Below are 25,901 nucleotides of genomic sequence, written 5' to 3' on the forward strand. Positions count from 1 at the left end.
TCGCGATAATACGGAGTAATGGAAACTTCTCGAAATGATCTTCCATATGCCCTCGCCGCGCGGCAGCTCGAAGCAGGAACTTTATGCACTACACGTGCCGTTACCAAGTTCTTGTCTCGTTTATCGGTTATAGCGTCGACCGGCCCTTGGTGGCCCAGCAGCCAGCAAGGCGGTAAGAGCTACTTGCCTTCGGGCGTTTCCTCATCAGTGTCACTGCAGTGGCGTGATTGGTTGTACAGTCCGCGGGCGCCGCGGGGAGAATAAGGTTTCTGATTAATCACTCGTCCGGGTAGCATTCCCGGTGGATGAAGTCCGTTTCAAATGAGTAAGCTGTTATGTAGCTTCAATCCGTCACTCTGCATCCAGGTTCGTAGCTCTTGATACACAGTGCCAGCTGTGGTGTTCAATGGGTTTCCTTGAAGTTCTGTGCCTCGTTGCGCATTGTACTGCGTTCCGGGAGTGTTGATGACGAGACCGGGGTCGTTGCTTTGCTCGAAGTGGCCATGACCATGGGAGAGGTAGCGGTCAACGAGAGCTTTGAGATCTTGCAAGACTTTGTAACAGTCTCTGGGGTAGTTAGTACCGGTTCGTGACTCCTCCTCGAAGGTGCGCATCGCAAAGTCTATCTCCAGGGTGTATACGGGAGTGTTAAGCGCGGTAGCCGTGGGTGCAGTGCTGGAAGAGTGGAGAATCTGATCTAGTATCAAGATAACAGCTGCGTTGAACACGAAGTGTAGACCGGCTTGCAGCAGCTTCCTTGTAGATCGTAATCGCTTGGCTAAAAGCAAATTTCGCTGGGCGGCCTCTGGACAGGCCTGAACATATTTGCTGTGTGCATGTTGCTGCACAGACCACGAGCCATTCATATAGCGTTCAGCCACGGCTTGCTTGACAGCGGCCAGGAGGATGGGCCGAGTCGTGAGGACGATGAGTTGGTTGTAAGCTAGATGGAGGGACAGAACCGCGGGGTCAGCGTCAACGTCGATAGCTAGCACCGGCGGTAGGTTGAGCTTCCAGTTTTCGAGTTGGTCCAGAGCCTTGTCTACATTCAAGGTCGAGTAACCTCGTTGGTAGTGTCGTGGAGCGATCTTGAACGTCTCGCAGACGATGTAGCCCGAGATGCGCGACAACTCTACATGTGCCCGGAGACCTGCACATGTCGGCATTGAGCTAAGAAGTTTAGCAACGCTCTCCGTCTTACATGTATCAGATACTTACGGCACATCGCATGGTAGAGGGAGCCTGATGGCTTCGTCAAGTAGGGTTGGTGGGCGCCCCATCAAGACGGAAAGCCATCTGTCCAATATGTAGAGAGTCCAGAAATTGCGTTTGCTCGCTTCATCATTGCAAGACCTAAATGCACCATGTATAATGGCAATGTGAATCGCTAAACTGACCTGGAGATTGTTAATGCGTGTCTTATGTGCAGTGCTTCACGATCTCTCTTACATATACATATGCTGCGTCTCTGCGGTTCAGCTCGATGAGATAGAAACCCATAAGAGTCAATACAGGGACATCATCCAGGGTGAATCGCACGGTATCTAATGGATTTCCGAGGAGCTTTCGCGCACGCTTGAAGTACGCCTCTCCCGCATGCTGGTCTGAGCGTCTGGAAGACTGATGACCGAAAGACGTAGCTAGGGCGAAGCAGACATGGTAGAAGGCTAAGCCTCGGTGAGTGTCGTCTGTCGTCATTGCACTCAGCAAGACGGAAGGAGCCGCAGACGTGGGGAACTGGGTGAGATCGCCCCACCCTGGGTGAAGATTAGTGAAAGCACAGCCAGTCATCCACGTATAGCTTACAGTATATCCCGCCAGACAGAAACTCGCCATTGCCATCCTGAATGTAGGCTCGCAGTTGGGCAAGCATCAAAGCCATGTCGTCCTGGTCCGGAAGCCATAACGGATCCACGCTTGGATTGGGGATTGGTCGCGAGTCGTATGTCTGATAACGTCCAATCGATGCGACGAATGAAGACCCATCCGCCGACTCGGGCTGGAAAGTCAGAGGAACCAGCGTAAGCATGAATTGCTTTAGGTAATCCAGGAACGTCGCTCCAGACGTTTCACCGAAGAATCTCGGGGTACCACAAGGGTCAATAAGCAGGCGGCCATCATTCGTGTCGGCTTGATCGAGCTCCATTGAGACGGAAAGAAAAGTCGGCGCGTTCGAACGCGTTCCTGGCCCGCCATGGTCGAGCTGTCCAATGATCTCGGCGGCCTCTCCAGGTGCAGCGATTTTGAACCCTGTCTCGAGTGCTGCACAACGCGCTCGCAAGCGTTCGAGCTCGTCTTTGAGAGAGTGCTTATCTGATTCTGGTGCTGGGTACTCGCAGTCGCGTGAGGTTTTGCTGCATCGTTGACACGGCTGCTCCCCCGAGCACCGAACTCGACGAACGTTGCACGCGTTGCATCTACGCGCCGTACGTCAGTGATGAGATTTAGACGGGTGCTTGCACGGTGCATGACTTGAGCGATGCGCGTGTTCTTGATGCTGCCGATGAGCCCTGCTGACGTATGCGCTTGCTCATTGCCTGGGCGACATCCATCGGCACCGTAGTACCAAGAAACCACAACCAGTACCAATGCGAAACGTGAGGCTGGGAATTTACTCACGCTCTTACGACGCGCTTTCGTAACGACGGGTCGACCTTGTGCCGTCTTGGATTAACAGGCAGGCGCTGCGGCTGGGGAGAAGAAGATTTGGAGGAAGGTGTGAAGTTGGACTGCATTTCGGACCGAACGGTTCAATTCTGTCGGTAGTACACTCGCTGCCATGGATTGTGTGGGGAGAGATTGTGGGTGAGGAACAGTAGCACCGAAGAAGGGAAGACGCGAAAGATGTTGGGAAGCGTGCAGTTGGCGGCTCCTGGACCCCACGAGCCTAGTTACACGGCACATCACCGTCATTGTTATGTTGAGACTTTGTAAGAACCATGCCACTGGCATTTGCAATGAAGGCGAAGAGGATAAAGTCGAGAATGCGATAAAAGAAAAACGTGCTTCATGTGCCACATGTTGGTTGCATTCACGATCCAATCACACGATCTGGGTATGCCTCCATAGGAACCGGAGGGCGCGATGGCAGGGTGGCCTGAGTAGCCTGCGCGAGGCTGCTGCAAGAAGTCATACCACCAACACCACGATACCTCCACCGGTATACACGCTTTACCTCAGAGAGAAGGTATCGGATTGTTGAATCCACATGTTTTACTTTTGGTCGGATGCTGAGAGTCCCTCATTGGGGGAACCTATCAGATCGATGGTATGTTAACATCTCACGCTACGACTACCGATCACGGGAACGAGGCGCGCGCCAATGCGGTACTTGAAAAGAGAAGCTTGATATTAGAGGTTTGTATACCCTCAACGGGTATAGAGATCATATTAGAATGCTTGGAACGTCGTTTCATGGGACGCCATTCGGTACGGATCGAAGAAAAGCCGCGGGCTAATGCGCGTCAAGAAAAGGAAAGAGGAAACATCTTGCCGCCGAACAGAAACAGGCTCTCGGCCTCGCCACATGTCGCGTGGCTTCATTTCTCCAAATCCACAGCTAGTTGCCACCTACAGGCCGTCCGTATCATGTATTTGGCCTCTTCTTCGCTCATCCAGTTCATCTCTTCACCTCCATTCCACTTGATGCCAACAATCTTTCCAGCACCCTCGCCTTTTGTATCCATTACCACAAACAGTTCTGCGACCTTCATGCCAGTCCAACTCCGATGGAAGTGCACCTTTAGCTTTCCAGCCTGATCGGGACCCTCGCTGTAGATGTACCACTTGTCGTCCATGTCCCGTGGTGCATACCCAAGATATAACGAGTATATTTGTGATGGTGGAAGGAAGACATTCCACGACGTTATGAGAGGCTTGCCGGGGAATGGCATGGTAGGTAGCGCGCTGGGAAGGATGCGTCGCCGCGGTTCTGGAGAGGGTGGAGGTGTGAATTCGCTCCGGTTGCGTTGATATATTGGCAAGTCGATGCGCTGGATGTGTGTGACCATCTTGGGTTGTTGAGGTTTCGAAGCATCGATAGTTACGATAGGACTCTTCTCTGTAGGTGACGCTGGCGGTGTAAGAAGGCTCAACGGTCGGTGTGATGGGCGGCGTTGTAGCCTTCTCGGCGACTGTGGATTTGACGATTGTAGATGCGGCGATCGTAGGCCCTCGCTCATGAGGAATGGCGACGGAGGAGCATCGCCGCGTTCTCGTCTGGAGAAACGTCGGAATATCGACTTCTTCCTCGAAAGCGGCTGTGGTGATTCGAGTGCCATCATCTTACTATTACCCCTCTATGCGAATCTTCTGATTAAGTCCTGGATGCGAAACGTGAATCCCCAAAGGAGGTCTAACGGCGAACGAGAGTATAAACGAAAGTAATGGCCGACCAACCTCTTACCAAACAACGGAGTGGGGAAGGGAAAGTGTACCGTGCAAGACAAATACGGTGGTGGTACTCAGCCGCACCCCTCGCGCGGGCTGAGTCTGGCTTTATTTAGCATGCGCATTCCAACTGCATGCGGACAAGCGGGTATCCCCAGCACACCCAGATCCACTCCGCCAGCACGGAACTTCAGAACTCCTGCATGGTGTGGGCTGGCAAGCTTGAGAAAAAAGTCGTGGCGTGTGATCAGCCTGGAGATGGCTGGAAAGGAGTTCTGTTGGTGGTCCGGCAATGGCAAGCGTCACTTTGACGCGGGAAGCGCACGGCCTCTGCTGGGAAGCGCCCGAAATAGTGCAGCTTCAATCTCTGGGTCGATGCGCGAATCGAACTTTATCGCCGGCTGTATCCAGACTGGGGGACTCCCCTAGATTTTCCAATTTCCCATGAATATTCTCGTACTCCAGATTTTGCGAGAGCAACTGTCGTGTTGCGAGCTCTTCGCACGCGTGTACGCTTCGCCACAAAAAGATCCTTTGCTGACCTGCAAGCACGACGATCGTATCGGCTCCTCAATGCCGAAAATTGCCCACAAACCTACGTTTCATAGATATCCCGATCGCACAATCAGAGCAGTCCGCACGACTGGTGTACAATAAAATCCGCCCAGTGAACGGTCTTTGGTTGCACAGTCTTGGGTTTTAACTACTAACAAGGCCGGACAAAGCCAATCACAATTCCATTGTCCCATCTCACGATACGTGCTAGGACGGGCTAACAAAGGGTAGCTCGCGCGCCAATGTAGCTCTACGACGTGATGGATGTGACGGGTGGGGCGATCGTGACCTGTACGAGTTTAGTTGGATCCCACGAGAATTTCAAAGAGCACCATCGTGGCACAGGGTGTTCGCATCTGATCGAATACCAAGAGCAGACTACCGGAGAATTGATAGCGTCTCTTCTAGGTCGGCGTCTACACCCGCTTGATCGGCTGGTAAGCATTACGCTGTTTCCCGTTCCCTGGGCTAAAGGGTCATCGAATAATGACGATTGAGTTCGTCATGATGGATCGCCAGAGCCTCAATTTATTGACGAGTTAGCCTCGTTCTCCTTTCCATCAGGAGTCGCTGCATTAAGGAAATGCAGATGACTTCCTTTTGATAAGGCACTCTCCAATGATTGAACAGAGACAAACAAGAAACGCCAGAATCTGCATAATGCGGGGTGAACAAGTTAGATCGAAGCCGCCCTGCGCCTATCGTGTAGACGTGACCGGTAAGACAGCCAGCCACATCGAAGACTAACCGAAGCCACAGGACAGTTTACCGTGATCCAGATCATTCGCTGGTAGACTAAAGAAAACCTAGAACAACAGGCTACGCATGCATCAAGCCTCTGCAGAGTTCAGCCGCAAAAGATCAGCGCAGTACATCTTACAAAAGACTACTCAAAGCAACGGCCAGATCTAGAATGCAGCAGTGTTCAAGTCTACAACACCCAGAAGGTTATCCAGAACGCCGGCAGGGTCTAGAATGCAGCAGTATTAATCCATTACAACACAACTACTTCTATATCGGTCCGACGACCACTAGACTTCAGCTCCTCATTCTTACTCCAGCTTCAGCACCTCGACATCTCCAGTCCCGAAACTAACGTTGTAGGGCGCGCAGTACGTACTAGTATTGGAGAAGACATCATACTTGGGCCACATGTGGTTCTCACACGCCCACACGCTACAGTCCAGATCCAATACAGTCTGGGCGGAAAGACCGTAAACACCCTCGCTGTAACGATCGTCAGCTTAAAAGCTACATCAACTATAAGAAAGGTAAAATACTTACTTCTCACACGTCCAACTCATCTGCACCGTCAAATCATAGATCGTCGCATTCTTTTCGTCCAGTTTCGTCGTGTCGAGATTGAACGTCGCCCTGTTGGTGTAGCACCAAGGGTCCTCCCTCCCTTCTTCGCCTCCCGCAGGCGCGAAGTTGCATTCGTAGGTCACAGTGGGAGAGAATAGAGCGTAGGCATTGTAAGATATGGCGCTGCACGCGATGGGCACTTCGATGGCGCTGTTGGTCATGGTGAAGCCGATGACACCTTGTCGGGGACCTTGTGCGGAGGGAGAGACATATAGGACGTAGGAAGAGAATTGGATGTTGGCGAGGGAGAGTGAGGGGAAGGCTGCGGTGGCGGGTGATGTGAGGGAGAGGAAGGAGAGGAGGGTGAGGAGAAGGGATGGAGTGTGCATGATGGCGTTTTATCTCAAAGGTTCTTTGCGACTTCGTGTAGATTGGATCGCGGTGTCAACGAAGGGGTGAAATCGGGGTTATGCGCGCAGGATTATAAGCAATTCCATCCTGCCGCCCACGTTGTGTTTGACATCGACTATGGTAATGTGTACTCCGCCATTCTCAGTAAGAAGGGTGTCGTGCGGGGAATGAGTACTTCTTCAGAGAAGCCACCCGTTGCAAGCTGGAGGCTGTGTTCTCCCTTTCCGGGATGACTTTGCTGTACATTGTGGTGGTCGTTGCTAGATATGCCCTTCGCGCTGAACCTTGCGTCACCGCTGCCTGTGGCTTGAACGCACATGGAGACACATGCCCTAAACCGGTATTAGAGGGGCGTACGATGAACTAATGTGGCGTAGCAAAGACAAATAAGGAAAGAATTCTAAGCATATCCAAATCGAAGCCGCAGGCTATGTGTCTGGCTGAATCAGGAGAAAGCAAATCGGACCCGGGGTTTGAAGTCGTACCACGTACTCCATAATTTATCAACTTCAGAGGATCGCTGTTTGCAGAGCTAGGAAGTAGAGATCTATTGCTTAAGCTACACACGATCACTCTTACTCCTTGTAAGTGATAGTCTTCATCCTCAAGAACTCTTCAATACCCCAGTGTCCGTTGAAACGGCCGAATCCACTTGCCTTCGCACCACCATGCGGCAAGGTCCACTCGTCGTGCACTGTCATGGAGTTGATATGTATGGCTCTGTATACAGGTGTTAGTAATGACAAACGCCACATCATTCGACATTGGGAAGAACTTACCCGCTTTCAATCTGCTTTGCAACGCGTAGACCGCGGCCGAGGTTCTCGGTGAACACAGCACCAGAAAGACCATAGTCGGTGTCGTTGGCGATCTCAATGGCTTCCTCATCACTGGAGATTTCGATGACGGAGACGGAAGGACCGAAAGACTCAGTGTGGAAGAGATCCATGTCCTTGGTTACGCCGTCAACAATGATGGGTCGCAGACGTGTGGCCGAAGCCTCGTTCGTCTCAGGGTGCTTCTCATCTTTCTCGTGGTCGCCGTGTACGACTTTCGCGCCGTTCTTGACCGCATTGGCAACGAGAGTCTTGTTCTTCTCTACACCGGGTGCAGCTACGAGAATGGGAGCAGGCTTGTCGCCGCCAAAGATGCCTTCGACGGCGCCCTTGAAAGCCTCGATGAATTGCGGCTTGATGTTCTTGTGCACGAGAATGCGTTCTGAGCTCATACAAATCTGGCCTGCATGTAGGAAAGCACCAAGCGCACATTGTACTGCTGCTGTCTGCAAGTTCGCATCGTCGAGGACAATGGCGCTCGCTTTGCCTCCTAGTTCGAGCAGAACGGGCTTGAGGTTCTTGCCGGCGGTCGATGCGATGATGCGACCAACAGCGGTGGAACCAGTAAAGTTGATCTTTTTGATTGCGGGCTCCTCGATCAAGGCCGTCGTGACTTGCGCCGCGTCCTCGGGACGGTGGACAAGGACATTGAGCGCACCAGCGGGAAGACCAGCCTCGGTCAGGGCGCTGCCAATGGCCCACCATGTACGAGGACAGAATTCGCTACCCTTCAGGATGGCGGTGTTACCCGCAGCCAGAGGGTACAGAATCGATCGCATGCCAAGCACATATGGGGCGTTCCTGGTGCTCTCATCAGCTTTGCGCGTACGTAACATGTACCAACATGATAATACTTACCAGGGCGCAATACCCAGGACAACGCCATAAGGCTCCTTGACGATCAACGCACTGGTGCCCTCCTCTTCACAGCTGGGAATGTGTCCCATGACCGCGCTCAGCCTGCCGGCCACATCTCTCAGCATATCCGCCATCTTGGGTACGTTAAAGCCATTGCTGAAGTTATCCGCAGCACCGGTTTCGATCTTCATGTAGTCTGCGAATTCTTCCGCGCGCGCATCAATCACGTCGGCGGCCTTGAGGAAGATGTTGCGCTTAGCGGAATGCTTCATCTTGGACCAAGCGGGGAAGGCGCCCTTTGCCGCCGCAACGGCACTATTGACCTCTTCCAGCGAGGCGGACGAAGAGCTCCATACTTCCTTGTGCGATGAGGGTGATGTTACGGGAAAGGTGGTCTTGGTGGTGACCTCCTTGCCGTTAATGAGGAGGGGTACGACGTAGGACGGATCGGGCTTGACAACTGAGGGGTTAGACATGTTTGCTTTTGACTTTTGGCCTGCCAATTGCTGTTGATGAGTTTGTTGTTGCTATTTGATGATAAGAACGATGTAAAGGAACGACGAGACGGGCCGTAGAAGTACCGAGATGGATTGGAGAAGCTATCTACGTAGTATCCACTTCGCATACCGACCTTTTCTGTCTCAGACCCTGAGCGTGCGCATGCGCATGGCAATATCGGCAATTCAGAAGCGCGGGTCAGGGGCGAGTGGGCGGCTTGTGGGGACGGCACGGGTCAGAGGCGAGTAGACGGGCGAAACCGATGCATGGAGGGGTCGAAAACATTGACGTGAATTGTCGCATAATAGATTATTAGATGTGACAGCTTCTCCAGTAGGCGAGTAGGCGGCGGAATAATTCCATGTCGTCTCGGCCACCGAGGCGGGGGCTGGGAAAAACCTGGGATGATCTGCTACCGATGTCGCAAAGCTGCTCAGGTAGTGCGTTATCACGTCGTACGGAACATCTCGAGGGTCTTCATGTGAGGCTTCCTCAGTTCAGTTCGCCTCGTGTAGATGCACAACAGTCGCAAGTCGTTACACCGAGAATGGAGACAAGACGATGATGACGTCAACTCTTTAGATCAGCGGGGTATCGCCGAAGCCTTCCATCACGAATTTCCACGTGCTCTATCGTCCGAACCAACTCCTTCGGGTTCCATTCCAGCTGGCGGTCGATAATAAAAGGCACGTTGATGGTACTGGAAGGTACGTTCAACGTGCGAGGGCGAATGTCGCTCAATACAATGCATATCGTTGGTCTTCCGCGCAAAGTCCATATGCCATTCGTGTAGTGTTCTAACCCGAGGACGTTCTCTCGGAACTGATCCGCGCAGATTCGCCAATGCCACAGCACCATCTCGGCACATTCCTCGAGCGCTTTGCATAGCTGTTCGCACGTTATGCCGCTTGAGTTCAGTACGTGTACAATAGTGCCCATCGAATCATAGGTAGATAATGGAAATCCGAAATCCCTAGTAGTATCCGGATGCTGAAATGGTACTTGGACACGCAGCTCTATCGCTTTGCAGGGCGGCTGAATCAACTGCATAGGGCCAACTAGTCCACGAAAGGCTCCTAGGTAAGGGGTGGTTCCAAAGACGAGGTTCTCGATTCGGTCCAATGGCTGAAATTTGAACTCATACACTCCGACAGACTCCGTTAACTGCCGTACGAACACGGTTTGGAAGTAAGGGTTCATCTTGAACTGTGTGAAGTCGCGCCACCCATTTGTTTTTGAGTCCAACGAATAGCGAATGCTGACCAAATGGTACAAGGTCTTGAGATGATCAGGTAGAGCCTTCGACGCGTAAATGCGAGCCGGCCAGTAAGGTCGATATATCCCGGACCATGAGTAATCTCGTGCGGCGACATCAGCGTCTCTTGATGCCTGGAACTCACGTAAGAGCAGCATCTCTTGCTCAAATTTCTGGAAATCCTCGTCACTAGGCTCGGGAAGACCACCGATCGCATCCAGATTCTGCGTACTGCCACGCTCCACAACTTCGTATGGAAGTGATGGACGAAATGAGTTTGGAGTGGTCATAATATGCGCGACGGTATGTCTCCAGAGAGTTGAAACGTTCCAGGCAGCGTGCATCTGGGTCTCTGCATCGGCGAAGCGAATGATGTTCTCAACGAGTTCAGGGACATGGCCCGCCTTCTCGATTGCAGTGACGATGCGATCTGGATCCAGGAATATTGGGCGCTGGTCTTGTTCTACATCCACGAACCAAGATGCCAACGCAAATTTGCTACGCCAGGTACGAAGCAGGTTCCTCCAGAGTTGCCTGATCCTGCCGAGTAGTAAAACCACCGCGCGAGTGGCCCTTACTCTTCGGTTGTATGGAAGCGGTCGTGGGTAGAGGTCGATACGCTTGTCGATCATGGCGAGGACTGAAGTCTTCCATTGCTTCAGCTCTTCTCCTTCTGGTGCTGCGTGCGCGGATTTGACTGGCGGCTTGGGGTCGCCTTCGGTGGAAGACATCTTTCGTTGCGATAGGATGAGGAAGAGAGTGAACGATTGCTGTAGGTATTGCGGGAAGAGTCTACACTCGCATTGTTTCAAGTCGTTCTGTTAGCGGCGACGTTGCGAAGTTTGCATTTGAGATGTGGCCTGCGCAAGGCTGCTGCCTTGGGTGAGGACACATCTTGGTACCGACCAGCATCGGCCATCACAATTTGGAACCCGCTGAAAAACCGGCTGTACAATGCTTTGCATTTTTTAAGGCATTAACATAATTATGGGCCCTCTGATTCTGCTTCTGTCCATGTAGAGAAGCAGGAATGACTCACAGAAAAGGCCGGTATCGTGAAATCGTGAGCAATACTAGTACATCAATCCTCGTCGCTATACAGATCAACCTCATCTGAGGAGTGCGACGAGTCTGTCTCATGATCATCCCAGTCCTCGAAGGCATCGTCATCAGTGTCTCCAGGTTCTACCACGAAGCTGATGCCTGTTTCAGCCGAAAAGAGCTTCACAAGAGGCTCCCAATCATATGTGAACCATGATGCGGCCTCGGGAGCAACCACCCGAACCTCTTCCAAATCAGGTACATGTTCCCGATAAGAGGTTACCACGTCTCTCAGGGCCTCCAGGCACTGTTGGTCCTCGGTGTGATTCCGGACTGGCGTTCGAAACGTCAGCAGCGAGGATGGCAATCGTTCAACAAAGTTTTCGGTATCGTGGTTCAAAAGCATGCCTAGTGGACAGCTGAGATGTTTCAGCGAAGCAAAGCCTTTGAGGTTGTCGCGGAGATGGACGCTGCGCTTTGTTTCTCCCTCGGTGACTGGATCGCAGCAAACCTGAAGTGTCTCAAGTGATGCCTTCTGGCAGAGTAAAACTTTAGACAGCGTTTTGTACGGCTCTCCGTTTTCCGGTGGCCGCTCTGCCAGGTGAAGTTCAGCCTCTGTCTCGTACTTGATGCTCTTCAAGCACCGCGACGAGGAGACCAATACTTCCAGCAACGACGGTGTGTAGTAAGTGCTCTCCAGATCGAGCTCCTCTAGATCGTTGCACGCTTTTGGGATCAGACGTTGTAATTTGTGTGCGCCTTCTGCATCATCTTGGCGATATCCATAAATGTAAGTTTGGCACAAATGCAGCTTTCGCAACGACTGTAGCCGGAAAAGAGGTGCGAGCTCGCTCAAACCTAACGAACCTGCCTCGACGCTGATCGATTGTAGCTTTTCGAAGCGGTGGGCTTGTGAAGAGAGATGACCTGTCGCGGCCCTGCTAATGAGATCGATCCAAGAAGGATATCGCAAGTTCTCCTTTGCGATTCCTCGAACGCCGAGATGTTTAATCTTTGGTGCATGCAACAATATCGCGTTCTGTAGCGCGTGCTTCTGTGGCGCGTAGTTATTGAGGTGAGTTCCGTTGCACCTAGCTGTCCACTCTTTCCAGTCGGATGTACCAAGCGCACGCAATCCCTCCTTGATGGATTTCTTGTCGCTCGCTGTCGCATGGTAGCGCTGGCTACTGTACGTGCCGAGTTCGATCTCCACATTGTGGACATATTTTGCGAGCCGCGGAGCCTCTATCATGGTACGGAGGAAAGCATAGGGCTCGCAGAAATGGCTATCGTATTTAGAGTAGATCTTGTCGATGACAACGTTATAGAAACGCCGACTAGTCAATGCCAGACTGAGGAGCGTGGGAAGCTGGAAGTCTTCAATGTCCATGCCGGGGAAGTAGTTGATTATCTGCAAGATAAGCTCAGTGGGGAGATCACTCAATGTCGGAAGCGGTTTGGTTGTAGGCGGTTCTGCGGCATTGGTTTCGACTACACGCTCAGCGGCGCGTCGACGCGTTGCATTTGGTGATGGAAGTGGAGGGAAGTCGCGCTCGTTGACGATCGCCATTGTGCGGCAACTGTCGCATATGGGTGAAAAATCGGGTAGATATTGCAACTGTCTGGGTGGAGTTGTGAGAACCGGAGTGACACGAAAACGGGTGGAGGGAGATTTCCCGGTCAGTTGAAGCGAGTCGGCACGTGGTCCGCTGTTGGTCCTCCAGGGCTATCTCGATAGGGCTGAGCGCTAGGCGTGCTGAATCAGCCAGCTGCAGCGCGGCGGCGGTGGCCGCCCTTTGCGCCGACACATTTGAGGCATCGCTGAGGCACAACGCCACCCGTCACATCTGTTTTGCGCACCCTTCCCGTCATGGAGCGCCTTTCAGAAGAACTACTCGATCATGTAGTGTCCGAAGTTATCAATCCCCTGCCGAACAGGCGTACATCAGACTATGACGATCTCCTCAACCTATCGCTGGTTTCACGCAAGTTTTGTCGCATCACAGAGCCGTATATATATCGTTCTTTGATCCTCTCAGGAGACAACGGAGACGACTTATTGCAGACCTTTCAAAACCGACCTGATTTGTTACTATACGTTCGGGCCGTCTACGCGATGCGGTATGATTACCTTGGTAATCGGATACGGAACTTCATTTTGAATGTACCCAACCTGCAAGAGTTGGATTTGAACATTGTGTCTAGCACGCTTTCCGAGATCATACCAGTTTTGAAGTTGCAAACCTTGAAGACATTACGCCTCTCCGGTGTTACCGCTGGCGAGATTCCGGACGAACATTTCGACGACTGGGAATTCGAAAACAACACGCTTGATACTTTGGATATCTCCTTCACTGATCATACGCTCCAATGGGGGCTTGGTGACGACGAAATACAGGTCTTTGCGGCAGTGTTTCTCAACTTGAGACGATTAAAATTGCACAGCAATTACGAAGGCAGCATACGCGATGTATTAGATGGCACCGCTTTCCGCTACCTGATCCGCGCTTTCAAGCACAGTTTCGAGACAACACTTCGCGAACTCACTTTTGAGTACAATCATCCGAACGACGGCTTCATAATCGAAGAGGATGAGGCTGTGAGCGGGCATGTTGATGTAAGGGACATAATCAAGGATTCGCGGCTCGAGAAGCTCAGATTCGACACAATCTGTATGCATAAACCCATGCAAGAAGCGAAACTACGGAGTCTCGCACTCGGTCCCTCATGTCTACCTACATCGCTACGCACACTTTATTTACGCCACATCGTTGCGACGGGAAACCTCAATCCCTACGAGAGGAACCTCATGCACTCGGACGAAGCGCAGTGTCTATCGCAACTCGTCAACCTGGGGGCGCGAAGATCGCGCTTTCCGCATCTGCAGAACATGACACTAGCAATATGTCTACCTCCGTTCTTCGAGGACGTAGCCTCGAGGGTCGTCAAGGTTCAAGCAAGGAAAGTCAAAATGCAGCTGGATTTGATGTTCATGTAAGTTTGTGTGTTGGCTATTGCGACGGGCGTCACTAACGGAGATTAGGTCGGAATGGGACTACGTCAGCGGTGACCTGGCAAGAGCTTGGCCTGAGTATGATCGTGCTCGAGACCCTCGGGACCCATCATATGACCATACGCTCATCCGGTACGCGTAGGCCTGCTGCTCAGTCCACGCTGCGGCTACCAATAGCTAGACAGCTTCATGCGCTGGCGGGGAGATCTGTAGATTCACAACCGATGAACGCGGCATCAAGTCTTCTGTCTACTGAGCCAACGCAAGGCTTCTCAATTACCATCCGCAGCGGGGCACCTGAAGTAAGCCTGAACGATGTCCAAGATGCAGTGCCCCAGGATCGCCACCGGTTTTGCTGAAGGGAGATCGACATATCCGAGCGCACTCGTCCGATTGGCTGTTTGTACGAGGTTACGAATCCCTTCAGCCACCTTCCGCGCCAACATCGCGAAACCGCAGCAATGCCTCGCAAGATGTGCTGTAACTGTCGGTGAATACAGTTTGCGAATACGCGTACAGCAAAATGAATATTATCGGGCCATTAATGTATAAAACCACCATGGACGCGATGCCATACTTGCCACTTACAAAACACCATTACAATCAGCGCACTTGAACATTTTGCACTTCCAACATAGCAGCATTTCCATTTCTCGATAATCACCAACACGAGTTACCAACATGTTGTGCCGAGCACTCACTCCCTACCCCAAAAAGCGTACCCAAAACGCTCAACCGGAAGCTTCAGCGTATACAGAATCACAAGCCCTAGTCACAAAACCAGAAGCGGCTGTTATACAGCCAGAAGCTCCCGCCAAAAAATCTGAAAAATCTTCGAAATCTACAAAGGCAACCCAACAACGGCCTGTCGGCGGACCTCTCAGAACAGGCCTCGAAAAACTCACGCGCAGCGTAGAAAGAGGGGTCGACCGACAGATCTTGGGCGCACAGGTGCGGGCTTACGGCATGCCTCCATCTACTTCGTCCTCGAAACAAACAACAAATATCGGATCTATCCAGGAGAAACATGTCGCATTCGCTGTTTGATGCGCTCCGATAAATTCACTGCTGCGTTAGCGAGGACGGCGACACCGCAACCCATGGTCGCAATCGCTGGACGATCGGGATTTCCGGAGATGAATCTATCATGAGTTGTTTTTACGCAGGGAGCGCGGCGTTATTGCATGAGCGTTGATTTTTGTTGTCAGGTCTAGACTGGAGGAAACACACATTTTCTGTGATTAAACGACATTGGTGCATACCACGAGGCATGTTTTGGTTTACGATACGCTACCCTCAAAGGCGTTTGCATTGTCTCAGCGTACTTTTGGAATCCATTTCATTATAACTCATACATACCACATATATATCCTATCCTTGTGTTCGTCTTGCCCTCGCTAACACACAACATCGTTGATGTCGAGCCTTCCGCCCTTGGAAGCTTTGGTGTGGCAGGACGCCCGCCGTTGGCCTGCCCGCGCGCTGCACTTCCCAACCCCACAACCACAACCCTTGGGATGTCGCAACAGCAGCCACCCAACCACTTTACCATGGAGCCAAACTTGTCAATTACTAGCGCAAAGCTCAAAGTACATACTGTCTTTAGCAATGGCCTTTTCTCGCCGTCGTGCAGTAGAGTTCTCGCCCCAACCTCCTCGCGCCTTTGCCAGCCCCTGATATGTGTATTCCGGTACGCCGTAATGCAACAATTACAGTTGCCGAGTGTGTAATATGCAGGCAACACTGCATGTTCGCCGATATCTTTCGGCCAGCAGGACACGGCAGATGATAGTTTGCATGGTCTAGATCTGCAGAACCCCACTCCGTTCAACGCTGTCTAACTCCACCCCGTCTTTGCCAACTCAACAACACGATCGATCCCTTCACTCCCGCTGACTGGATCAATAATGGTATTATAGTGGTCTTATTTTGCTAGGCTTCCACCAAGCGAAACAACTCGCTCAGATCACCAGCATCGGTGGTTTAGTGGTAAAATTAGCCGTTGCCATCCTTCACAGGACAGTTTCGGCTAGCCCCGGGTTCGATTCCCGGCCGATGCATTCTTTTTGCCATTCTACACGTCGTTATGGTGGTTGTAGAGCTCTGGGGAGAGTGCTGGTTGAGTTTGGGGAGGTTTGGGGAAGATTTGACATTGGGGTATGTACACACACTCCGCCAGCTTCATGGACACAGTGGATCTCGCTCGATATCTGGACGATGCATTCAGCGATGCAGAATTCCTCTTTTGGGTCCATAGAGCCACGGGGTGGGGATGGTTGAGTATGGGAAGATGGAAGATATGGCGGACTTGGACGCTCTTGCCCGCGCCTTGTTTTTGCCGACTTTACAAACATTGCCGGACAAAGACGAGAGACGAGAGCCAGAAAGTATATTGCTAATCTTGGAATGGATGGTTTGATATGGTAGTCGTAGACCTTGCTCGTTTTGGCAAGCTGTTCTGAACTGGGAAGCGAGCAGTGCGCAAAGAACGACTGGGTCTATAAATTAGAATGTCTGGCTGAACCAGATGCCCTTCTTCGAGATCTTGAGAACATAAATATTAGATGAATATCGGATTGAGGTAGTTATATAGCGATATGTAAGATTTCGAGGTTGTCTTGAATGCGTGGGTTTGCCCTCGGTTGGGCAGTCAGCGGCCGCAACTGGTGCATTTGCGGACAGAGCAACCTGTGCAAGAAGTCCATAGAAGCAAATAACAAGAATCAGTTCACTTCAACTCTCAATAAAACTTCAGCAGAAGTACTCATGGTCCTCTGTCAAGGTATGTTCACTGAATGCGGGCTGGTAGACCAAGGCTACAGCGTTTCGTCGTTTGCAGGCAATCCCTCTACTGTGTGCAGAGCATATGCTTGTAGCAAATGATACAAACCATTTGTTCACTTCGCAAAAGGCGAGGTTTCACTTGTGACGGTCAGGGTCGCCCATGAGGGACCAGCTCGATAGAGACCCGCGCTAACCCGCATGCGACGCTAGCGCCACACCACCAGTGCTAAGCGACACTCGAAATTCAGCGAGTCGCAACATCGACGCCGACGACATCGACCACCACCGCAGCCACACAACCCAACCCGACTCCCACCCACACATCAATCAAAATGGAGAACGAACGCGGAGAGCTCGTCGACCTTTACGTCCCCCGCAAAGTAAGCCAAGCCCATGTCACGTAGTAACGAATGTCTGCTAACACACCACAGTGCGTAAGTTACCGACCACCACCTACCTGACCCAAAACGCGATACTAATACCTCCAAGTCGGCCACCGGACGCATCATCAGGGCCAAGGACCACGCCTCTGTCCAGCTCAGCGTTGGCAAGGTTGACGAGAACGGCCGTTACACCGGCGACAACCAGGCCTACGCCATCTGCGGTTTCGTCCGCGCCATGGGCGAGGCCGACGACAGCTTCAACAGGCTCGCACAGAAGGACGGCTTCCTCAAGTCCGTTTGGAGCGCAAGCCGGTAAATGGTTGGGGATATGGAGTTGAGGTATGCACACGATACCATGTCGGGTGGCTGGACGGAGCTGACTGCGAGCAGGAATTCGGGATCTGAATAGCCCCTCGAGGGCGCAGGCATGCATTTCACGGCGACTTAGGCCTTCATTTCCTTTCTCCCGCGGATCAACGATATCACGAGGAATGGAACCGGTTGAGACATGAATACCATCAAATTCACAAACCCTGTCACGTCTGACAACCAATTGTGATGTATATCGTCGGGCTGAGTGAGACCTCGGAGCCAGCATGGCGCATTGTTGCGATTTCGCCCTACTAATCTACAGGCAAGATACAACAGCAGTGGAGAAGGAAGTGCTCTTGAGTCGAGGCATTGCATGGGTTTCTTCTGTCTAAACTGACCACGCGTCCTGCTAGGTACATGGATCGAAACACGTCAAAACGCACGCACTTCGTACATCGGTCGTACCGTTGATGCCCAAACAGCCGCCCAGCGCACTGCGTCGCCTTGCAACCTTATCAATACCCATGATATGCGACAGACGTACGATACCCGCATGGAGACTATCGAAGCGGCATCGGAGGGAGACTGTCAAGTTTGGGCGCATATTCCCACGCATGGGGGATGCTGCTGAACGCGAGGAAGCTGCACGCTTTTAACAGCACAGGTACGGATTTGGACATCGCGAACACATACACTTATACACAGCATGCGCAATGACGCCGCTCTGCTTGACTTCCAACATCGAGCATACGCTGCATGCAACAAGTATCATCGCTATGTTCTGGCCCAACCCACGGAATCAGCCCACCACACCTCGCTAAACCCCCCATGACCCCGCGGATAGCATCCGCCTATGACATGCTAATCACGAACCCGACATTGCGGTCGCGAGTATTGTGTAACCCAAGGCGCGTACAACAAGAGAAGTCTAGACACCTACGTACAACCAAAAATACCCAACGACGTCATCCGTACCAGATTCACAATCTCTCAACATCCCATCATCTTGCAGCATCAGCCCGTACACTGCACAGCGGTTACAGATGCGACCGACAATACTCCATTCTTGTTAGTATCGCCATATTTATCCATAGCCACCAATACACCGTCGCTGTAGCCTTGCGTCCATAAAACCCCTGCAATCTACAATTTACAATCTTACTCGCAGTAAATGTTCCTCAACAAATGTCGTCATGTAGGTGAATCACTGGGATCGTGGGGAATGCGGTAATGTAGGTCTGGTTGCGGTACTCCCGCTGCGGATGCACAGGTGGAACACCGATCAAGGGAATGCCAGTGAGCGAGCGACAGACCGATCAGCGTAGGCTGGGGGCTGGGGGGCGTACACGCGGACATGGGAGGGAGTGGTGTGAGGCGTGAGGTACATGTGTAGGGTACGTACTCTTCAGCTCATGCAAAGTGGGTGGTATGGTGGAGTCGTGAGGTTGTACGGTTTACACATCGTCTACTGATTAGGCATGTTGGTGCTACCTGAACCAATTGACAGATGCTGGACGTAGAAAAGAATTTATCAATCTTCTGATCACGACGTTACCTTATTTCCCTTGACACGGACAGACTGCCATGGATTGTATACAAGCTAGCACCTGAACTCAAGCCACCATTATCAAACAGCACGTGTATATGTCTCAATATGCAATGACGCGCCCGTCGTAATTTGCGACGTATCATGACCTCTGATCATCAAAGCATTTACTAAACATTTACCCCACACGCGACAACCGAGAGGTCTCGACCTCACACTTTCTTTGTTTTTCTCACACGAGAAGTTACTGTATATGCGGTAAATCATCATACGGGTGGGTGTAAGCGATCCACAGTCAAAAGCCGCGTGATGACAACGGTAAGGCTGCAGCAGCGCTAGTCTACATGCTGCTTACTTCCGTTCCGAGTGTGGATACCTTGTACACGTACTGGAAAAGGTACCCTTTCCATGTGCCGGCAGACGGGGCGGTCGGGCGAAAGTTTCCAAGGTTGAACCCGAGTACGATAGCATGATGGTAGTATAATAGTAGCAGCTTAACAATCATTAACATCGTCTTACACTCCAAATACATCCCGTCAGCTCGTCATCGCGCATCATCGCAAAAACGACATGCATACAACCACCCCCACCGCCTTCCCACCTCCCACATGCCATCGCTCCCGCGATCCCGACCGACCATCTGCGCGCAAAAGTACCGAAAACACATACTACCACATGCAGCATCACGCCTATAAATTCCCGCCTCGCTACCCACGAATTACACGTGGCAGACCCACGCTTCAATCAAGTCAGCGTCCCGCATCCCGGGGAAGCGGGCGAGCTGCGCGACTTTATCGAGGGTGTGCGGGCTTTTCATTGTCTTACAACCATGCTTGGCGCGCATACAAGCGGTGTGATTATGCATGTATGCGGGCAGCTCCATTTTGCCATGTACACCGACGTATTGCGAAAATTGAGATGCGGATCCGATGTGAGGAATTCCTTCGGAAAGGGTTGTGGTTGGACGTGTGGTGATGTCAGGATCGGACTCGAAGGGTTGCCGTGCCTGGTGTTAAGTGCATGGGTCTGCAAAGTGAGTGATTCGTTTCGGGCCGAATTGCTGTGGTCGAGACTTGCGACGGCCCGGGAAGTATCGATGCGCGTATTGCTTGATTTGATTGCTCCGGAAGTAGCCTTTGTTTCATCTACGAGTCGGTGTTGTGGTGCCAGAATTTGGTTGTGATTGATGATCTGGTATCGTGTCGAGGGCAGCGTTCCGGACTGCCGACACGGCGCGGCTTTCCTTTACCTTCCAATCATCGCCTTTTCGTACGACCTTCGATCGGTCCTTCTCTGCTTTCTTGAGCAGCATCTCTTCGATCTTTGTGTCGCGGCGTTTGCCTTGGACACAGTCGCAGAGACAGCCTTCGGTCGGACATGCGCCGTCTGATAGTGTCGGATCGGCAAACCAGGTTGACAGACAGTTTGAATGTCCTCCGTGACCACATAATGGACACCATGTCCAGAGCGTGGCTGCAGGCGACGACCATTTGGCTGGAACAGTCGGTGATGGACCGTCTGCGACTTGATCGCCGGCATGGTCTGGATTCGACGTGAGAGACGATCGCTGCCTTCTGTGTCCTCTGTCCTTGAATGATGGCCGCGACTTCGCTTTGGATTTCTTCTTCGCGGTGATCGATTCGAAAGCCGGGTATTTGCCCCAGCAAATCGGGCAGGGTGCCTGCGTTCGCTTGCAGGACTCGCATCGCATCTTATCTCTAGGGTTGTTGATTGGTGACTTACAGCTTAGGCACAAAAGCCCAACCTGCGTTTCTTTCAGCGCTTGCTCGTAGACAGCAGGATATGTTGGGTACGCTAGGCGGCGGAGCGAGGCCGCGGAGTTAAACAATGACAAGGAATGTAGCTGGAAATGATAGCCGGAAAGAATAGACTCCGCTTGGTAGGGATTGATACCGGTAGCTATCAGCTGGCTTAGCTGTGTCGATAGTATGGCTTTCGCTTGTGCTTGAGTCAGTCCTAGTGCTACAAACGTGTCGCTGAAGACGTTCAATACATCGCCTATGTGTACATCTGGAGTATCAGAAGGGCCATGCGTCTGTGGCAACAGCGGTGCTAAAAGCAGAATGAGGACTGAGGAAAACTGTGCATCCGACGCTTCCGTGTGGTACTCCAGGAGATGATTAAGCAGCCCAATGACGGAGTAGGGAGAGCCGGCCTCGGCGTCGATATGCACAGCTTCAAAGTCTGACAGCAACAATCCTTCTTCTATTGTTGGATCAAGTACAGGAGGCGCAATTCCGGAGGCATGTGGCAGGGACGCTGGTGGCTTGAGAACATAAGGCGACCTCACATCCTCAAACACGTCGGGTACAATAGTTCCACTAGCTTCCATCTCAGTGCTGAATTCGTAGGATGACGAGATGCTTGTGAGCGCTTCAGAATCGGAGCTATCATGACGGAGCAATTGGTTGTTCCGCCGTAAATGTTCCATATCCCGGACAGCCTTTTCTCCACTGCTGAATTCATCCACATTGTTTGAAGCGCTGCGGACCACTTTCTGTGTGTACCCTTGGGGCATGGTCGTTGGTGATATCGAGATGCTTTTGCTCAGCTCTTGATCTCCAGCGTTTCTCGGCTTCCCAAAGCTAGATTGTTCCTGGACAGACTGCCAATTTTCCGATAGAGAATGCCCAGGGCCTAGTTGTGAGTTGGTACTCGCGAACGAGCTCGGCACAGAATTACCCTTTTGAGAGTCCGACGACGCAGAGAACATTGTGAAGCTTTCCCCAGAGTCGTGTCGCTCCAGTGGATGAGGCTCAATGGTGCGTCCGGCTTGTGTGCCGCTCGGTGCGAGGCTCAGTGGAATCCGTGGGGATGCACGATAGCTGCCGACCAAGGCACGGCGTTCATCGATGTCGTCTCCCGAGTGATACCATTGTGGTCCACTGAACGTCCTTGGCGGCGCGAGTGTCCTACTTGCATCGACAGGCGGTCCAGTAACAGCGGGTGGAAGCTGATCAATGTCCTCCTGATCAATATCGAGCAAGCCTGGCCTTTCAGCATTATCGACGGTTTGGGTGATGACTGGACGAGCAAGAGGGGTCGCAATATTAGAAGTGCTCTCTCGCACGCTGGGCGATCGGGATGGTGATGTTGGCTTCTCTAGCGTGCTCAAGATGGCACGCACTGCAGGATTTGGAGGGATCGCCATGCGCTTGTCATGTGCCTCCATGTGCGCGGATGTTGCTTGGTGTGTCTGTCCGGACGGTAGCGCGGTGTTCTGCGGTCGCAACCTTCTTTGTTGTCTGTGTAACTCTGCTCGGCGTCGTGTCGCCATGGTAATGGACGCACCGACGACCCTCCATGTTTGCGCAAGCCTATAGAAGGCTGCGCGCTGCGCGTACTCAGCGTTTTGCTCAAACGCCCTCTCCAGTCGAAGAAAAGAGTCCAAGTCGGGTGGGTCGGAAAGAGGTATGGTCTTGTATTTCTGTGCAAGATACTCGAAGATCTGAGGATTGGCCGCGCCTGGCAGTATGCCTCGTATGGCGACCTGGTTCGGCCTGAATGACTCGCTATGTGCGACCATGGAGTCACTGAGGAACATGACTTTGGGGGCAATGTCAGATGGCGGGGTACTACTGAACGATTTGGTAGACCTGTTGCTAGCAGTGCGACCATGATGTCGCTTCATTGACGATGTTAGAAAACTATCATCTAGACTGTCATCTGCCGAACTTCTGAGACTACCCTTCTCGGGGCTGTGTCGTCTGGCACGCGGGTCACCAAGGTACGTATCGTCAGTATAAGCTAGGCCTGTTGAAGATGGCTGCCGAGGTCTCTTCTGGGCAACAGCAGCAACCTCTCCACTTGGCGATACCCCGAAAGCCTGCAGATTGCGCCGATCTACGGTTTTGGGAGCATGGTGGACATCGTTCTGCTGGAAAACGCCTTCTCTACCCACAGTCCACAAAGTGTCACGCGAGTGCCAGAGCATGTCGGAAGGTGCGCTGGGAAACTTGTTGATCTCCCGAAATGGTAGGAACGGACGACGGAAGTCCCATACATGAATGACAGAGTGTTCTTTGTCGTAAGACGTGGCCAGCTGTGTGCATTGGTAGGCACCCTTTTCGTGGTACTCGTCAGACCAGTATGGTGGCCTCCATCGAGCTTGGTATACCGGAAACGGTGTGTGTAAGACGTACGCAGCTTTCTGGCGGCGTCCAGTGACGGAGAAGTCCCAGACCTTGACGGTTCGATCCACGCCAGCACTGAGCAGGTGCTTACCGTCTGGGTGCCAGTCGATGGAGGTGCAGATGCGCTGGTCGTGAGCTGTAATCTTCTGCTTGGGCCCCTTGTTATGGCGGAAATCCCATCGCTGTATGGTCCCGTTGTCCGTGCCGAAAGCGAACTCTACGGCATCGGTAGGCGACCACTGGACGTCACGGATACCGCCATTCATGCCAGCGTAGTGATCCCGACTGCGGCAGACAGTAACATCCCTACGCATGTCGCGCAAGTCCCACAAACGGACCGTGTTGTCATGGCTAGCAGACAGCAGCAGATGGCCCTGGTGGGGGTTGAAGGCCAGTTTGTGTACCTGACGCGTATGCTCGTGCAGCCTGGTGAGCTCGACGCTTGCGCGGTTCAGGTCGTACAGTATGACTTTGCCATTTGCAGCGGCAGTGGCGATGTGGGAGCTGAACTGGCCATGGGACCACTTTACGTCGTGTATGCCCAAGCCCTCGCGCTGTCGGGCATGAGAATCGGCATAATTGAGGACTGCAGCCCGCAGGTTGGTCTCGTCGACGATCTTGGCATCTTGGACGCGGACAGTCTTCAGGATCTCCTTGCCAGCGAGGACGGCATGGGTGCGTTCACGGTTGATGTCGAGGGCAGAGATGTCGAGGCCTGTCTTATGGCTTGCATCTTGGGAGTAGCCCGTGCGGATGCTGACGGATGTGAGTGCGTGCAGTGGTTGAGAGTGAGTGCAGGTGCAGGTGCAGGAGGGTCAGAGTGGTTGAGAGTGAGTGCAGAGACGGGGAAGGCACGTTGGGGGTATGTCAAGATACATGGCAGGAGGTGAGTGGCGGAAGTGAGTGACAGGGAAGGAGCGAGGCAGGGTAAGACAGGTGAGTGGCAGGGAAGGAGGGAGACAGGTGAGTGAGGCAGCAGGGAAGGAGCGCGGCATCAGGGAAAGAGCCACGCAAACGTCAACAACAGATGCAGAGGGAAGTGTGGAGGAAATGTGGGAGTGTGGATGAGAATGGTGGAAGACGCAGCCAATAGGGGAGACAGAAATCAAGTTGCTGTATACGGCGACGGAGTAGTCGAGCATGTACGAAAGAAACGTACCCGGCAAGTTTCGGCACTAGAGGGTTCGGAGGGCCGCCCTCGTAGCCATGTTGATGCACGCTGGGTGGGCGGGATCCATAGGCCGTGGTCAAGGGCTGCGCAACAAAACGCTCAAAGTAGGAGCGTGACTTTTGCTTGGGCAGTGGCAATGGCGGCGCCGGGGGGATCTTGGGCGACGAGACGGCTGACGTGCGACGGTTTTCAGTCATCTGAGCGTTAAGTTCGCCTCATGCCAGAGACGGGGGGCAATGCTCGTTAGGCAGTACTCGTTACGGGCAGTATTGAACGAAGTGCAGTCGTGCCAGTAAATCGTGGTAAATCCGGTCGAGTCGACTCTGGTGTGACGAGCTGCAGGCGGCTGCAGGACACGACTCGCCCCGTGTGCCTGGGAGCTGTACCATGCTGGGAGCTGCTGCAGGCCGGGGTCACAGCGAGGTCTGGATGAAATCCATCATCGGCGCGCACGGACAGGGCTAATGCCTGCTGCATGTGCGCCACAAGTCTACTCGTGCTAGCTAGCTCTCGCCCATGGCACCGTCTCAGTGTGCCCAGGTGCAACATGTCACCGCGTTTCTCTTCCACCACCGACACTTCCTCCTTCCCTTTCCTATCTCCTCCCCGCCCGTCTCTGCCACCCGTGAGCCTCGCTGCCGGGCCTCACAGATCCGTGGAGAGAGAGCAACAGCATGGCTGGGCCGCACCACATGGACGACCACGACCGCGAGAGATGGGCCTACGCCGGCCCTGTGCGCACCACCATCGCCGTGCTGCAATATGCCTATCCCATCGTTATGCTCGTCTTCTTCCTCGCTGCCTTCACCGTCCGCAGCATTGCCGCCTCTAAATCTAATACTAATATCGCCAAACCTACCACAACCGGCCCTGGAGGAAAGCCGCTGCCGGCCACCGATCCCACCCGCAACTTCGTCAAGAAGCTCGTCCACGATGATGTCACCCAGACCCAGAAGCGTGTCTTCGAATGGGTGTCGCTCGCAACGGCATTCACCTTTGTCGGCAATTCCGTCGTCGTCGTTGCGCATGCCCTGGCCGAGGCGGAGCAGCACTGGTGGGTGGGCAAAGCCGCAGTGGTATGTAACAGCAACAAACTTCAGATTCCATCCATGGCTAACTTTCCCAGATCTACCTCGTTGGCGCCTTCTTCGTCTACTGTCTCTTCGTCATCTCCCTCCTCGACTCGAAGCCATCTCCCACCGAGGCGCATCTGGCAACATGGAGTCTGGCAACCGTGCTAGAAATAGCACTGGTAGCCCTTTCCTTCTCCATTTACACGCATCCGCACAAGGAGCCCACCGTAGGCACTCCCGCCAAGCGATTGCGATTTGGAATGACCGAGTGGGAAGCCGCAGAGGTGGCCATGGACCTGCTCCGCATCGTGCTGCTC

The 25,901-nt window shown here is 52.9% G+C and overlaps 9 protein-coding genes and 1 non-coding gene across 10 annotated transcripts; 3 read left to right on the top strand and 7 right to left on the bottom strand.

The window, feature by feature from the left end:
• Nucleotides 1–317: 317 nt before the first annotated feature.
• On the bottom strand, nucleotides 318–2,735 carry J4E86_001390 (uncharacterized protein; the record flags this gene model as incomplete). The annotated part of the gene is made up of 5 exons (XM_051441959.1): nucleotides 318–1,170; nucleotides 1,219–1,397; nucleotides 1,450–1,757; nucleotides 1,807–2,417; nucleotides 2,620–2,735. 5 exons carry the CDS (start codon nucleotides 2,733–2,735, stop codon nucleotides 318–320), a joined length of 2,067 nt encoding a protein of 688 aa, XP_051308130.1.
• Nucleotides 2,736–3,539: 804 nt separating this feature from the next.
• Nucleotides 3,540–4,283, bottom strand: J4E86_001391 (uncharacterized protein; the record flags this gene model as incomplete). Its single annotated transcript, XM_051441960.1, has 1 exon — nucleotides 3,540–4,283. The coding sequence occupies one exon, from the start codon at nucleotides 4,281–4,283 to the stop codon at nucleotides 3,540–3,542; it is 744 nt and encodes a 247-aa protein (XP_051308131.1).
• A 1,713-nt stretch (nucleotides 4,284–5,996) lies between these two features.
• On the bottom strand, nucleotides 5,997–6,638 carry J4E86_001392 (uncharacterized protein; the record flags this gene model as incomplete). The annotated part of the gene is made up of 2 exons (XM_051441961.1): nucleotides 5,997–6,171; nucleotides 6,229–6,638. The coding sequence occupies 2 exons, from the start codon at nucleotides 6,636–6,638 to the stop codon at nucleotides 5,997–5,999; spliced, it is 585 nt and encodes a 194-aa protein (XP_051308132.1).
• A 597-nt stretch (nucleotides 6,639–7,235) lies between these two features.
• J4E86_001393 (uncharacterized protein) lies at nucleotides 7,236–8,830 on the bottom strand (the record flags this gene model as incomplete). Its single annotated transcript, XM_051441962.1, has 3 exons — nucleotides 7,236–7,380; nucleotides 7,440–8,297; nucleotides 8,355–8,830. 3 exons carry the CDS (start codon nucleotides 8,828–8,830, stop codon nucleotides 7,236–7,238), a joined length of 1,479 nt encoding a protein of 492 aa, XP_051308133.1.
• A 592-nt stretch (nucleotides 8,831–9,422) lies between these two features.
• On the bottom strand, nucleotides 9,423–10,838 carry J4E86_001394 (uncharacterized protein; the record flags this gene model as incomplete). The annotated part of the gene is made up of 1 exon (XM_051441963.1): nucleotides 9,423–10,838. The coding sequence occupies one exon, from the start codon at nucleotides 10,836–10,838 to the stop codon at nucleotides 9,423–9,425; it is 1,416 nt and encodes a 471-aa protein (XP_051308134.1).
• Nucleotides 10,839–11,188: 350 nt separating this feature from the next.
• Nucleotides 11,189–12,718, bottom strand: J4E86_001395 (uncharacterized protein; the record flags this gene model as incomplete). Its single annotated transcript, XM_051441964.1, has 1 exon — nucleotides 11,189–12,718. One exon carries the CDS (start codon nucleotides 12,716–12,718, stop codon nucleotides 11,189–11,191), a length of 1,530 nt encoding a protein of 509 aa, XP_051308135.1.
• A 300-nt stretch (nucleotides 12,719–13,018) lies between these two features.
• J4E86_001396 (uncharacterized protein) lies at nucleotides 13,019–14,303 on the top strand (the record flags this gene model as incomplete). The annotated part of the gene is made up of 2 exons (XM_051441965.1): nucleotides 13,019–14,142; nucleotides 14,192–14,303. The coding sequence occupies 2 exons, from the start codon at nucleotides 13,019–13,021 to the stop codon at nucleotides 14,301–14,303; spliced, it is 1,236 nt and encodes a 411-aa protein (XP_051308136.1).
• A 1,830-nt stretch (nucleotides 14,304–16,133) lies between these two features.
• On the top strand, nucleotides 16,134–16,221 carry J4E86_001397. Its single transcript has one exon. It is a non-coding gene; the product is annotated as a tRNA-Gly (tRNA).
• A 1,056-nt stretch (nucleotides 16,222–17,277) lies between these two features.
• Nucleotides 17,278–17,644, top strand: RPS21 (40S ribosomal protein S21; the record flags this gene model as incomplete). The annotated part of the gene is made up of 2 exons (XM_051441966.1): nucleotides 17,278–17,325; nucleotides 17,435–17,644. The coding sequence occupies 2 exons, from the start codon at nucleotides 17,278–17,280 to the stop codon at nucleotides 17,642–17,644; spliced, it is 258 nt and encodes an 85-aa protein (XP_051308137.1).
• A 2,683-nt stretch (nucleotides 17,645–20,327) lies between these two features.
• Nucleotides 20,328–24,708, bottom strand: J4E86_001399 (uncharacterized protein; the record flags this gene model as incomplete). The annotated part of the gene is made up of 2 exons (XM_051441967.1): nucleotides 20,328–24,096; nucleotides 24,500–24,708. 2 exons carry the CDS (start codon nucleotides 24,706–24,708, stop codon nucleotides 20,328–20,330), a joined length of 3,978 nt encoding a protein of 1,325 aa, XP_051308138.1.
• Between the last annotated feature and the right edge of the window lie 1,193 nt (nucleotides 24,709–25,901).

Source organism: Alternaria arbusti, assembly GCF_024043155.1.
Source record: "Alternaria arbusti strain BMP 1465 chromosome Unknown scaffold_1, whole genome shotgun sequence".
Taxonomy (NCBI): domain Eukaryota; kingdom Fungi; phylum Ascomycota; class Dothideomycetes; order Pleosporales; family Pleosporaceae; genus Alternaria; species Alternaria arbusti.